Genomic DNA, 15,651 nt, shown 5'->3' on the forward strand with positions numbered 1-15,651 from the left:
GACCTGAAGAAGTTTCTCAGATGAGTGGAGAAATGTCTGCAAGTTGCCTACGAATGAACCCAGCAACGTACCATGACCTGGATAACTGAGATACTCCACAGACAACGATTCTATGATGTACCTCTACTCCACTAGTCCATACATATTGTTAAGATGATGAAGATAAAAAATATCAACAACACAGATACAAGATGCATTGCCACCAATTTAATTAAGTTTTTTTTGCCTTGTTTTTTTCAGTATGATTTAAACAACATCATAACAAAGCCAAATAATCTTAGAGTTCTGTCGGAATAGATGCAGGAACGCCATGTGTGCCTTTAATCAAAATGCACTTGATAAAATCCCTAAGTCATCCTTACCAAAGTACTGTGGTGTCATCACAATAAACACTGTTAATTTAAACACGTAACTCCCTGTTTTTTTTACTCACCCTAGTCAATAATTGGTGCACTTTTCTCCTCATGCGTCCGTCTCTTAGAACATTGTCGACACACACCTCAGCAGGGTGATGTCCTTGTAACGGGATATGTGCACTGAAACCCACACTGTGATGTGTCACAACCCTGAGGACTGTGGTTGCTAAGGAGACTCAAATAAAACAATTTAATATCCAGACAAAAAGAAAAAAACAAACAATATCCATGTTGTACGGAAATTGTTTATTGGGAGAAGAACGCCATCTTTCTACTCATGACGCTGCACTGCCTCCCTTTATATTAATCATTGAAATAAGAGATTTGTGCTTCTGTCAGTTGTTTTGTTGTGGAATAATATCTGTATTTACTTTTGATACCATTCAGTATGTTTTCATGCTATAATTTCAATTACATCCACAAAGTCAATGTGAATTGTTTTTTCAAACTCGTCTCAAAGTATGTGTATAAACATCACAAGTATACGTTTTTAATCCGTTTCAGACTCAGTTTAACTTTCGTCACGTCACAGTACAGTTGCTGTCCCACACTTCCGGGTTGACGTCTCTCGTCCCCATACTTCCGGGTTGACGTTGCGTCCGTACGAAGTGACGCAGCGTTGGGGGCCATGGCGCTTCCTGCGTGGATGCTAACAGCCAGCGCATCGTTCCTCGTCTTATGTGTGTGTGTCCGCTTCAGACGCTCCGGACCGGTCCTCTGGGAAAAGTTGGTCAGCGCTGCGATGGCCCGCACGGAGAGGCCTCTGTTCAGGATAGCGTGAGTGGACGTGTCCGCTTTGGGTGCGGAGCTTAGCTTGGTCAGGACAAACGACGACACATGATGTGTGTGTGTGTGTGTGTGTGAGAGAGAGAGAGAGAGAGGGGGGGGGGGGGGGGGTGTGTTTGATTGCTTGTTGGGTGAGCAGACTGACATTAACAGATGCTGTAGTGCAGCTGGTTGAAGGCCTCCTCCTGTTCCAGGTACACGTTATACACCAGGACCAGACTGGGCTACATGTTCTACAGGAGGCAGATGAAGAGAGCCCGGGAGCATTACCCCTCTGGACATTCTGCCGCCCTTCCCATGGACTTTCATGGCACGTAACAAAAGGAAGTGAATTTCTCTTGGAGATTAATGAAGTATTTATCTATCAAAATCCATGGTTTCTCTTCTCCAGGTATGAAGATCATCCCCATCTCTGTGCTGTCTGATAACTACAGCTACCTCGTGATCGACACTGCCTCCAGTGTTGCGGTTGCCGTGGACCCTGCCGACCCTCAGACGGTTCAGGTGGTTGTCTCTTCAGTATGAGTTCTTGTTACCTGTCAGCTGTCTTTGTTTGGTGTCGTGACATCGTACACCATGCTAATACGACCACAGACACACCTTGTCAGTCAGAGCGGTGAAGGAGGTGAAATCACTGACCCTTCGGTTGTGTAGAGATGTGTGCAGACCAGTTCAGGGTGTGACAGTGTTCTACAGAGGGAGGGCCTGTGAAGGCCCTCAGTCATCCAGGTCAGGGTTCTTGTTGCCTGGAAACGGGCGCTGGTGTTACAATCAAATGTGTATTGTCAGGATTTGCCTGCAGACTAAAGGCATGATTAGATTCTGAAGAAAGAAAATGCAATGAGTAAAGTACAAGTGTAAATAAAAGTGTCATCACACCTGGGTATTAAAAAGACATCCTAAATAAATACAATTTTAGTTAAGATGTAAAGAGGCAGGGCTATGTATGCATGAAGGAGGAGAATCTGTCTGCTCTGTTCAGGGAGGTTCTGAGGGAGCGTTTCTTATTTCTGGTCGCAGCTAGTGGTCAGGATGTTCCACGATGGCCTCAACTGAACATCATTGAAGGTGTTAACAGAACTCTGATATTTTTCAGACAGTTCTGGAGGAACAGGGAGTCATGCTGGAAGCCATACTCTGTACACACAAGCACTGGTGAGTTTGATCATTTCTCATACTGTATTTTCACAACTATAAGGCGCACATAAAAGTCTGAGATTTTCTTCAAAGTGTGTGTGTGTGTGTGTGTGTGTGTGTGTGTGTGTGTGTGTGTGTGTGTGTGTGTGTGTGTGTGTGTGTGTGTGTGTGTGTTGTAAGGCGGACGTAGTAGAGACACCATGAGAACGTTAAAGGGGGAAGTGTGGGATTGTATATATATATAAAAGAACAGGTATGTGCGTTAAACTGAAGGCCATCAGCTACGCGGAGGAACATGGAAATTGAGCAGCCGTGAGAGAATTTAAGATTAATGAATCAATGGTTTGCAAGTGGAGGAAGCTGGAAAACGAGCTCCGACAGGTCAAGAAGACGCAGCTGAGTTTCCGCGGATATAAGGCGAGGTGGAGGAAAGACTTGAGCAGTGGATCATTGAGCAAAGAACGAGTGAGAGAAGCGTTTTGACGGTAACCATTCGACTAAAAGCAGTAGCGCTAGCAGAGGAAATGAAAATTGAACATTTCCAAGGAGGTCCGTCTTGGTGCTTTCGTTTCATGCGCTGGGCAAGTTACAACACAATTTGCAAATGGATTGTTGATGCTTGGGCTAACGTGTCTGCCGGCACTGTTGTTTCGAGCTTTCGCAAAAGCCGGCATCATTTCCGAGGAGCCGCACGGCACGGAAAGTGACTCTGACAGTGAAGAAAGTGAACCTGGCATGTCTGGTGGAGATTTAGCGCAACTGTTCAGTTCAGAAACAGAGGATGAGGACTTTGATGGGTTTGATTGATGATTAAAAAATGTTAGTACTTTGTAATCAATACTAAATAAAGCACAACCAAACTCAGTTTTGCCCCCGCTCTATTTTTAAAAATGAGCGGATTGCATATAAAACCCGCGCCCTATAAGCAGGTGCGCTTTATGTATGTGTTATATACAGTAATGGCACACATAACTGAGACTGCACCTTTTATTACGGTGCTCCTTATGGTCGTGAAAATACGGTATATCCAGTAACGAAGCGGTGCATTTATACCTGCCGACACACATTCAACATGTCAATGTACAGAGTCCAGACCCCACATGGGGCGTGTCTGTGGGACGTACAGTGGGGCAAAAAAGTATTTAGTCAGCCACCAATTGTGCTTCTCCAATTAAAAAGATGAGAGAGGCCTGTAATTTTCATCATAGGTACACTTCAACTATGAGAGACAAAATGAGAAAAAAATCCAGAGAATCACATTGTTTGATTTTTTAATGAATTAATTGGTAAATTCCACGGTAAAATAAGTATTTGGTCACCTACAAACAATAGCAAGATTTCTGGCTCTCACAGACCTGTAACTTCTTCTTAAGAAGCTCTCTGTCCTCCACTCATTACCTGTATTGATGGCACCTGTTTGAACTCGTTATCAGTATAAAAGACACCTGTCCACAACCTCAAACAGTCACACTCCAAACTCCACTATGGCCAAGACCAAAGAGCTGTCAAAGGACATTAGAAACAAAATTGTAGACCTGCACCAGGCTGGGAAGACTGAATCTGCAATAGGTAAGCAGCTTGGTGTGACGAAATCAACTGTGGGAGCAATCATAAGAAAATGGAAGATCAACAAGACTACAAGGATAATCTCCCTCGATCTGGGGCTCCACGCAAGATCTCACCCCCGTGGGGTCAAAATGATAACAAGAACGGTGAGCAGAAATCCCAGAACCACACGGGGGGGATCTAGTGAAACACCTGCAGAGAGCTGGGGCCATAGTAACAAAGGCTACCATAAGTAACACACTACGCCGCCAGGGACTCAAATTCTGCAGTGAAGTTTGCTAGAGAGCATTTGGATGATCCAGAAGAGGATTGGGCGAATGTAATATGGTCAGATGAAACCAAAATAGAACTTTTTGGTATTAACTCAACTCGTCGTGTTTGGAGGAGAAAGAATGCTGAGTTGCATCCAAACACCACCATACCTACTGTGAAGCATGGGGGTGGAAACATCATGCTCTGGGGGCTGTTTTTCTGCAAAGGGACCAGGACGACTGATCCGTGTAAAGGAGATAATGAATGGGGCCATGTATCATGAGCTTCTGAATGAAACCTTCCATCAGCAAGGGCATTGAAGATAAAACGTGGCTGGGTCTTTCAGCATGACAACGATCCAAAACACACCGCCCGGGCAACGAAGGAGTGGCTTCATAAACAGCATTTCAAGGTCCTGGAGTGGCCTAGCCAGTCTCCAGATCTCAACCCCATAGAAAATCTTTGGAGGAAGAGGAAAATCTGTGTTGGCCCAGCGACAGCCCTAAAACATCACTGCTTTAGAGACGATCTGCATTGAGGAATGGGCCAAAATGCCTACAACAGTGTGTGAAAATCTTGTGAAGAGTTACAGAAAAAATCTCATTGCCAACAAAGGGTATATCAAGTATTGAGATGAACTTTTGTTTTTGACCAAATACTTATTTTCCACCATAATTTGCAAATAAATTCTTTAAAAATCTAACAATGTGATTCTCTGGATTTTTTCTCATTTTGTCTCTCATAGTTGAAGTGTACCTATGATGGAAATTACAGGGCCTCTCATCTTTTTAAATGGGAGAACTTGCAGAATTGGTGGCTGACTACTTTTTTGCCCCAGTGTATGCAGCTACAGACATGGAACAGAGGACAAGAACGACGCGTGTGATGAATCCTCTTGAAGCATAACTGTTCTTCACGTTATCTTAAAATGCTATGCTAACAAAACCACTAAGGAGGTGGCGTGTTCTGGAAATTCCAAGAGAGGAAGAGTTGAGTTCTCCGCGGGGTTTGTGATACTAATCTGCTTTGTGTGGCCATGCAGCCGTTGGCTGTGGGAATGACAGTGGTTTATGTGAGGGTGTCAATGTTCTGTTACGAATGGAGTCACGTAGCTGCACATTTGAGTTATTGCACCTGGATCCTGTGGTGTGGACTGGACTTCAGTCTGAGTCTGAGGAAATAAAAAATAAAAATGGGTCAATATATTTTCAAGAACTGGTGTCAGATGTATAACTATGAATGGTCATAATGTGTCTGCATGTTAATCCCGTTTGTCTCTTTGGCCTGAACAGGGATCACAGGCGGGGGAACAAAGGGTTGAAAAGGCTCCACCGATCATGTCGGGTTTATGGGAATGCAGCAGATAACATCCCTGGCCTCACCCAGTAAGAGCCTGACTTGCGACTCACCTCTGTCAGAGCTGGGATGGGTATGGACCAAAGTCTGTTTTCATGTCAGATCATAAATCATAAGATGTTTTTTTTATATCAGGATACATCTAGTGAGCTACAGTATATTCCCATTGAGCTCCTGTCATTGACATTTCCATGTTCAGTTACTTCATTTCACAAATTCAGCATCGTCTCTTCACCTCAGTACTGTGTTGACACTATATTTTGTGTTTTTTCCTGCTTCGTCAGCCCGGTCTCACACAAGGACTCAATAACCGTTGGCTGTCTGCACTTTTAAGGCCCTGTTCACGCCCGGACACACGGTCGGCCACATGATCTACCTCCTGGACGGTCGGCCATTGGCGCTCCCTCAGGTCTTTTCTCTGGGGACCTGGTGTTCCTGTCAGGATGTGGTATGTAAGGAACATTCTGGTTCATGTAGACATTAAATATACAGTAAGAACATCATTTAAACTTCAACTCATCCATATGTGAACACTGAACTCTCCCTCACCTGACAACTGACAGAGCACCTCACCCTATCTCTAAGGGAGCACCCACCCACCCTACGGAGGAAACTCATTTCGGCTGCTTGTGTCCCAGATCTTGTTCTTTCAGTCATGATCCAGAGTTCATGACCATAGGTGAGGGTAGGAATGTAGATTGACTGATAGATCTTTAGATCTCCTTCACCACGACGGACCGGTACAGAGACCGCATTGCTGCGGCCGCTGTACCAATCCATCTGTCAGTCTCACACTCCATTCTTCCCTCACTGGTGAACAAGAGAACCATGGCCTCAGACATGGTGGTGCTGATTCTCATCCCGCTCAGAGCCAGCTGCGAACCGCTCCATTACGCAATGAAGGTCTTGGACAACAGGACAACATCATCCGCATCCCCAACCGGACCCCCTCTGGCCCCTGGCTGTGCCTTGAAATTGCATAGGTTTGCGTCGCCGGGCTGCCCTTTGTCACCAGTTCTGTTCATTTTTTTAGGGACAGAATTGGCAACATATTTGTATATATATATATATTTTTTTTAAATGTAGATTTACCTGTAGTTTGTCTACACCTGGACATGAACAAAGGTGGATTTCACAACATGACATCACTACTATTAACATAACAAAAATCAACAGCAGATCTGTTTCTGGAAATGGACCTTTCTTTGAAACGAAACACGTTCAAATCAAATGAAAACTTCAGCAGTATTTAGTGCATAAGACGTACCAAGCTAACAGGGCTAACGGCGCATGTCCCTCAATCAGTAGTGAGCTTCGGTCCTTTTTCCCAGTATCAGTGGATGATGGAGTGTGACGATCACGTCCTATTTTGCTGGCAAACGTAAGTCTGAAAAGTTGCGATGGCTCTGAAGGCTCCAGGTGTTTACAAGGTGACACCAGCCCTGATCTTCTCCAAGGGCTGGTCGTTTCCATGGTGAAATCACAGATGGCTTCAGTCCTCTGCCGTCACCAACGGCAATAGCGACTTCTTTAGCAGCGCAGCCATGTTCGTAGTCTTTCAAACACCGTCATAGCTGGAGTGTACTGAGCACACTATTTTACACACGCCCCTTGTCTAAGACGTGCATCCAAAACTCTCAACAGGATTTCACTGCTCAAACATGGCTGGAAAGAGGAAATAATTGTCCAACAAAGTGTGACACCAGTTACAGGCAGTAACATCGATTCTGATTTGTTCCGACTGCTTACACATCCTTTTGTCCCTGTTGTGATCAGTAAACATTTGAAGCATCTAGTGATTGTATAAAAGTACAAAAGCTAAACCGTTTGCATTGCTTTTGATTTGGTTGTGGGAGTAACCCACCTGAGCTCTTTACACTCTGAGACAGGAAGTATTTCTACTAATTGTCGGAGCAGAACAAACATGATCCTGCTACTTGTTCACATGCTGTCCTTAGAGGCTGCTGTCAAAGTGTCGTTTGTCCTTCAGGTACTGAACCCCACTGATTCTGTGTGTGATTGTGTTACCAGCTGTGCTGTATAGAAGATGCAGCCATGTACCATTTAGATATTCTATATAGATAAATATAATAAACTCGATTAATAAAAACCATCAGTAATCTTCTCTGCCTCTATAGGAATCGTTTATTTAATCATAAGCTCAAGGGAGTGCACAGACTACTAATGTGGTAGAACACGCTTACGTCACCTACGCGCGGAGAAAGGAGGAAGAGGAACATGCGGCATTTGATTGAAAGAGCGGGAAAAAGTGTTGGCAACTTAGCGATTTTGTCACTATAATTAACAACCTTTCAGACCCCTCCAACAACATTTTATCATGAAAGCGACCAGCGTCAAATCTACTGACTTTTTCTGGTGTTGTAGGTGACTTTTGTGGTGGCGAGTCACCGACTCAACAGCACGTATTGCTCCAGTCCCTTTCTGTTCTCAACGAGCAGCGGGTGCTGTGGCCCCCCCCCGTCCCAAAGCTCTCATCACAGGTGGCTGTCAGCTCCCATCAGTCCCTGCTCGCCCCTCACCCCCCATCCCCCACCCAGACACACACACACACTGCTCTGAATCCCCACTCAAATATGACAGGAATCAACGGAAGAAAGTCCACTGGTAGTGTATTCCTGTATAAGTGTATTCCTGTATTAGTGTATTCCTGCTGTTGTGTTTATCTCTCATCCATTCTTCTCTCCTACAGCGTCCAGAACAATTCAATGCAAATTGTTACTCGATTAGTAAAAATATTCGATAAGTGCAGCCATACTGACGGCAGATGACCCTAGAATCCTTGCAGATCCTAAATGGAAATGAGTCAACTATGCTCTTGTTGTTTTCAGGGAGGATGTTTGAAGGCAGTGCCACAACAATGCTTTCATCTCTGGACACAGTTGGCACTTTAAGTGATGACACTCTATTATGGCCTGGTAGGAAAAAAAAATGATATGTGCCTTATTCTATCTGGATCTGTATCTGTCAGAAATGTATTGACGTTGTTTGTGACCGTTTACTGTCCACTGGTTGTCCCTCAGGTCATGAGTATGCAGAGGACAACCTGCTGTTTGCTGCTGAGGTGGAGCCACACAACGCTGCCAGGGAGAATAAATATCACTGGGTGCTTCAGCAGCGAGGCCACCGGCTGTGCACAGTGAGGATGATGGATTGTCATTGTTAGGCCTTTCTAGGGATCCATCCCAGAAATGATTCATGTTTTTTGGGAATGAAGAAGGGCTTATCAGCTGCCTCCAGTGTGTCATCTCGTCCTCCGTCACTGTCAGTTTTGTCTAAAATGGGTCTGTGGCAGGAAGTAGGAGGGTTCACACACCAGTTAAGAACCTGTTTAGGTTAGTTAGGTATAATAAAAGTAGGGCTTTTATTAGAACATAATCATTAAAGCAACGCGAGCAGCTCCGGAGAAACTTTAGCACAATGTTTTCTGCCGTTCTTGGTGCTGTCAGGTGAAATAATCTTGACATATTTTAAGGTCTTTTTCAAGGTGTCACTTAGAAATGACTGTCATCATGTCCTGCAACAACACAAAGAAAATGCCACTTGTCGCATAGGTGCTGAACAGGCTACATCACATCAAGTCGTCATTATATAGGCTCATAAACACTTCAAGGGCTGTAGGTATTTCAGAGACAGTTGGAAGCCCCAACTGTTAGTGTCTAATCAGGAAACCATGAGCTGCTGCCTGATCTGACTCGCCTGAAGATGGAAGGAGTGAACTAATGTGAAGTAACACTGTTTTTGTCTGTTCCAACATGCTCTTTTTTCTGATCAGGCAGCAACAAGCCATCCTGTTCAACACTAGGACCCAGAAAGCAGCTACATGGAGTTTGAACAATACTAACTAACATGTCCAGAGTTTTTACTCATTCTGACGACTCTTCAGCCTCAATATGGAGCTGTTTCTCCTGATAGCCAGTCAGCAGTGTTGGCTGTTGACAAAGTTCACTGTCCAGTTAGCAGTAAGGGTTAAATGTCTTCAGCCTGTAGTTTTTAATTCATGATCAGCAATCACCCAAATGAAGACTCTAGTTTACCAGTATAGAAACATCTGCAGGTGAAAATTTCCTTCAGTGATCCTCTGAACCAGAACTTACCTTTTATAAATAACCTAAAACATCTGTCAGTCAGCCTCTCCTCAATAGTTGGTGTGTTGACTTCTAACCACTTCCTGCTTTTGTCTTTCAAGTGTGGACAATAATGGCCTCCACTCCTTTCCAGTGTCCCTCCACCATCGGGGAAGAGAAGGCGTACAATCCTTTCCTGCGCAGCCATTCTGCAGAGCTTCATCAGGCCCTTGGTCTCCAGCAGTACCAGGATGAAGACTGGACTCAATTCAGGGCTCGAGTGCTGGAGGAACTGAGAAAACGTAAGGACCTCTACAACAGGAGATAGTCCCTGAAGAACTTACAGCAGCAGTTCTAGTGTGTGGAAGGAACACGTCAGCTCTGGTCACACTGGCCAGATCTGTCCTTTTCAACGGGCACTAAATAACTATTATCAAACCACGTCACCACCAGAGACCAGCGGTCTGCATGGACTTCAAACTGAAACCCGGTGTACGCAAATCCCAGAAGACTACGCACTAAAACACATGTACGAAAGAATCCAAGCACATTTTCCTTTGTGCGTCTAAATCAACGTGGAACCACACACAAGTCACACTCATTCATAAAAAAAAACATCTTTTCTCCATGACAGAGAGGATAACCTCACCCCGACCCCCCAGTTCAATTTATTTGTATGTATAGTCTGCACACGACCACACCCTCTGTCATCACCCCTAAACTGTCAGAATAAGCCTTTAAAGGGGGAAAAGCAGAATCACAGGAAGCAGGATCCTCCCCCTGGGACGGACAGACACCACTAGTTGTTGAGTGTCTGTACTTTCCCAATGTAAATATGTGTTCATCATACACGTCATATAATGGTCTGCTCACAGCCAAACAATATGCGTTTCATCACAGAGGACATCATGTTCAAAAACACAAGTTTCATGCAGCCAGGGCTGTGACGTCAGCACCCGCATCGAAGAAAAAGTTGTGATGGAACTGGAATGGAACCAAAGCGAGTAGAGCTAAGCTGAGCTGGAACTGTGGAAAAGCGCCTTCAGTGTTGCCAATGCCTGAAAAACGATAGACGCGTATATGTCGACTCGACTGTGGATTTCACTCTTGACACATCTTGGAAAGTACATGAAAAGTACATACAGTATGGTTTTGTGCGTACGTACCCTTTTGTACATGAGGCCCTAGATTCTCTCAAATCAGCCAATAATACACACTCACACACCACTGCTTTATTCTTCTTTAATAATGTTACATTCAGTAGGTATCTGTTTTTATTGTATGCATGTGCAACAGATCTGCAGAGTAATAATCTCAGACTGTTTCACTTACAGTAAAACGTCTGTGAGGCCTTTTGATTGCTGGAACTGTTTAATACAATTCTGTCTCTAGGACATTTTGGCTTTTCGACTTAGAGTAATTTGATTATTAATATTTGATTTTGCTCACTCATGCAATGGTACCCATACAAATATGCTCGTTATGCTTGTTTTTAGAAGTATTTGTACAAGACATCAATCAGTTCCATGGAGTATGAGACAATTTTGTTAGATGCAAGTTATGCCATTCATGTTCATAAACCAACAAAATATGATTTTAAATGATGGTAAAGTTGGGAAACATGGATTCTACTAAAGGCCTGTTGTGCCTCACAGCTCATACATTTTGAAGAATTTGACATATAGAAATCAGTCATGACTGATGTGATGACTGGGAGGTGACTGACTTTTACATGCCTGGAACCTCTTGAGACAGCCAGCTCTGATCAACTTTAGTCAGCTGAAACATTTGAAACGAGTTTGGACTCGAGTTTCAAATGTTGAGCAGTAAACAAGACTTATTTTCTTTCTTACATCACAATATGTAATTGACTGATACTTTGAAATGTGATTTCTGAACATTGGAAAAGCTTGGAAAACCTAAATACCTGTTGAATGTTTTATTGCACTGAACAAAGTGTCAGGAACCTGTTTTAGCCTAATAAACATGTCTTTACTGTGAAGCACCTTTGACTATGATTCCACTGTTTATAACAGGGGGTAAGGTTGTCTATGCTTAGGTGTCCTGTATATGGGCCCAATTGCAAGAGAATAAAACCTCAGTGGAGGTATAAAGGCTCATAAGAGCCCTCAGTTTTTCCTGCAGACACACATGTACCAAAGCACTGTGTTCCCTGGTAGATGTTGACTACAATGTTATTCTGTTTGTTTGATGCAGATTCACATCATATTTGCATATGTTTGAGTTATGAATATCACCACATGGGAGACAGATTTACTCCAGGTTACGTTTTTAATGAGAAATCATGAAAGCAAACTCCTCCACTAGACCTGTGATTGTGTTGCAGCTTGTTTTTATGAGTGTAAAACTGTCAGCTGAGTTATTTTGCTGTAGCTCCAAATTCTCCACTAAAATGAGCAGAACACACTGCACAAGTAAAATAGTCTGTATAGAGTACAGGTAAACTAAACTTGTAAGTCGGATTGGACTTTTACTGTTAAAGTACAAATGACAGTGGGAAAATACGTATCTGATACATTGACCATTTTTGCAGGCTTTCCACTTACGAAGCATGCAGAGGGCTGTAATTTCTATCATAGGAACACTTGACAATGGTGAGAGATGGAATCTAAAACAAAGAAAATAATAAAAAAAAAAGACTAAAATTTGAATGAGAGGGTACCAGGCTCCATGTCTCATTGCCTCTCCTGAGCAGATCAGAGGAGGGTCTCCCTCTCTCCACTGTCCACCACTTGTTATGCTGGTTTAAAATGTCTGGAAGTGATATTTGTGTCTTCATAAGTATTCTATACTCTAGACATGTCACCACCTCTTCATGTGTGACCCATTACCCGACCCTCAGTTTGACGTACGTCTGTTTCACAGGACAAACTGTGTTCAGTTCGTGGAGTCTGTTGCCAGCAGAGACCCCCAGTGAGGAGCTGACCAGTCCATTCCACTGGGGCAGGCTCTGGTCCGTAGTTTGGGTCCGTCCACGTCGGACGTCGTGGATGCGGAAGTGTTCGGCAACCGACAGCAGCAGTTCGCAGGAATCTTCCCCCGAAAGTCCCAGCGTCTTGTTACCATGTTGAAGGCGGTCATTTTAATCGGAGGTCCCCAGAAAGGTGTGAATAAATCCGTGTGTGGGGTTCAGGTACCGCTGCTGGAGCTGTGGGGAAGCTAGTTTGCTAATGCTGAGTGGGTTTGTTTGTGGTAGACTGACGTGGCTTTAGTAAGGCTGGAAAACACGAATGACGTGAATAGTCTCCACAAAAGGACGACAACACATCAATAAAATATTGTAAGTGACGGCTCCAGCAGCAGCATTGTGTTCAGAGTTATCTCGGTGACATGAAGGAGATGTCAAAATAAGCTGGTCGGGATCGGTGGAGGATCATCAGAGGATTTCCAGCAAACACTGTTGTGTTTGTTAGAACATATGGACGTTATTTGCGTGTATGTGAGACACGTTCAAGTTGTAGATTTTTTTGGTCGGAGAGGAGAGAGCTCATGTCATCTACAGTGTCATGAAGGACTGTTCATTTATCTGAACAGTGGTCGTGTCCTCTTCTTGGTTCCCTTCACATCCTCATGTCCAGAAGTGACTAGGATGCAGAAATCTAGACTCAAGTTTTAAATGTAGATAGGACACATTGGCATGTATTTCTTTGTTGTGTGATGAAGTCACGTCACTTCAGTTCGAAGCAGTTTTCCTCTGTTGTACTAAGAACAGACATGTTGATGTCCTCTGGACATCAACGTTGAACAGAGAAGGAATGAACCAAGTCAGTGTGTTTGCAGGAACTCGCTTCAGGCCTCTGTCGTTTGAAGTTCCCAAACCCTTGTTCCCAGTTGCTGGTGTGCCCATGCTGCAGCATCACATCGAGTCATGTGCCAAGGTGAGTTAAGGTGTGAGAATACAAAGAAACACAACATGTACGGCCTCTGTTCATTCATTCAATGCTGTTATTTCTGCTTCGTTTGTGTTACGTTCATTGATCATCAACTTGTACCTTCTGACACTGAGGCAGAAAAAGTCGACTGATGAACGTGTTGTGAACTCCAGGTACCCAATATGAAGGAGATCTTGCTCATCGGCTTTTATCAGCCAAATGAAGAACTGACCAGATTCCTCATGAATGCACAACAGGAGTTCAAAATTTCCATCAGGTAAACATAAACAGGTAAACAACATGACAGCTTCACACCCATGTTTGTTTGGAGGTTTTCCTCATGCTGAATAACCGTCTGTCATTGGCTGCAGGTATTTGCAGGAGTATGCAGCTCTGGGCACCGGAGGGGGCATCTACCACTTCAGAGACCAGATTGTCTCTGGCAGTCCACAGGCTTTCTTTGTTCTCAACGCTGATGTGTGCTCAGCCTTTCCTCTGGCAGAGATGCTCAGTTTCCAGAAGGAACATGGAGAAGCCAACAGCTTTGTCATCCTGGGGACGACAGTGAGTTGTCTTCATATCCACGAGATGTAGAATCTGTTCATTAAAGTAGACACCTGTCCTCCTGTTCTCAGGCAAACAGAAAGCAGTCGATGAATTATGGCTGTATTGTTGAAAATGAGCACACACATGAGGTTTGTACCGTTTCCTGTCGCTGTTCTGTCCACTCAGTCCTGCTTGAACACGAAATCATATCAGCTCGTCTTTTCAACGTAGGTTCTCCATTATGTGGAAAAGCCAAGCACGTTTGTGAGCGACATCATCAACTGTGGCATCTACCTGTTCAACCCGGATATCTTCCAGCACATTGGCGCCGTCTTCCAGAAGAATCAACAGGACATGCTGTTGTGAGTTGAAGCTGAGCTCCCTCTTGGGGATGTGTGGGAATCCAGTCTGTTTCATTTCTTTTCTTGTCTTCATTTTGTCTCTTTTCCCTCCCTTCTCATGCCGTGATTTTTGTTCCCACACACAATCATCAGATATCCATATGATGGGTAAGTTGGCCCAACTCAGCTGCACGGTGTGGTGATAGAGCACGTAGAGAGTGGTGTTATGATGAGGCAGAGCTTGTAGGAGGCTTTGTGAATGTTGCTCTCATGGCATATTTAGGGAATGAATGAGAAGATCATGTGCAGAGACCATCCCAGTGTTTACACTGCTGATGGTCAGTACGTCGTGCATACCTGTGTGTCACAGAGTGATAGTACTTTGCTCTTCTGTGTTCTGATGCCACTTTCCCTGCAAGAAAAGCTCTCCGCTCTTAGAACAGTTAAAAAAAGTGCCCCATGTTGATCGTTGAAGGTGTTCAAGCCCAGCGGTCCCCCAACCTTGTTCATTCACGGACTGGTCTTCATGGTGTGGAGAAAAAACACGACTAAATACAACTGTACCAGCAGCAGACAATTCCAGTTTTATAGCTTCTCTAATCAACAGTTTTCATCTGTGCTAACATAATTGCGCAAAGGTTTTCTAATCACCATTCACCTTTTAACATGATAAACTATCGAAATATAGCATTAGAACATAGGAGTGATGGCTGGTGGAAATGACCTCTGTAGATGGACATAGATATTCCATTGAAATATAAGCCGTTTCCCGTGAATAGTCCACATGTCTAGACGAGTTATCTTCATGGAAGAAAAGTTTTTCTTTCAAAAAGGAGGACATTTCCTAGTGACCCCAAACCTTTGAACGGTAGTTTATAATATAATATATAATATAATATATATAATATAATATAATATATAACAAATTGGTTGAACACAGGCTTAAAAAAGCCTGTGTTCAACCAAACAGTTCCGTCTGGGCTAAGGACAGACAGTGACACCTGACGTGTGTGTGTTCTGTCTGTTAATGCTTCACTGCCTCATTCTCTTGTCTCCACGTACTATGCAGAGCAGCGTTGGTGCATGTGATTATCCCTCTGCGGGCCTGTTCCCCTGTGCAGCAAGTTTGTGGTCTTCATTTCACTAACTATGAAGTGACATGGCCAAGAGACGTGTGAAAGACTGGAAAGAATCTAGAATGCTAGTTTTTACAAAATAAACATCTTCTAATTACATTTTTTCCCCGTGCAGCCCGGTAACACATAAACCACGG

At 43.8% G+C, this 15,651-nt stretch overlaps 2 protein-coding genes across 2 annotated transcripts; both read left to right on the forward strand.

The window, feature by feature from the left end:
- Positions 1–1,158: 1,158 nt before the first annotated feature.
- LOC144741575 (putative thioesterase PNKD) lies at positions 1,159–9,926 on the forward strand. The gene is given in 11 exon segments (XM_078624090.1): positions 1,159–1,193; positions 1,397–1,512; positions 1,594–1,706; positions 2,299–2,357; positions 5,450–5,542; positions 5,798–5,840; positions 5,842–5,902; positions 5,905–5,961; positions 8,363–8,449; positions 8,555–8,670; positions 9,753–9,926. Coding segments are annotated over 11 exon segments (954 nt in total).
- A 2,757-nt stretch (positions 9,927–12,683) lies between these two features.
- On the forward strand, positions 12,684–14,550 carry LOC144741576 (mannose-1-phosphate guanylyltransferase regulatory subunit alpha-A-like). The gene is made up of 7 exons (XM_078624091.1): positions 12,684–12,723; positions 13,400–13,497; positions 13,665–13,768; positions 13,863–14,055; positions 14,127–14,186; positions 14,269–14,399; positions 14,532–14,550. The coding sequence occupies exons 1-7, from the start codon at positions 12,684–12,686 to the stop codon at positions 14,548–14,550; spliced, it is 645 nt and encodes a 214-aa protein (XP_078480217.1).
- Positions 14,551–15,651: the final 1,101 nt, after the last annotated feature.

This window comes from Lampetra planeri, unplaced genomic scaffold, assembly GCF_965212315.1.
Source record: "Lampetra planeri unplaced genomic scaffold, kcLamPlan1.2.h2 scaffold_605, whole genome shotgun sequence".
Lineage (NCBI taxonomy): Eukaryota > Metazoa > Chordata > Hyperoartia > Petromyzontiformes > Petromyzontidae > Lampetra > Lampetra planeri.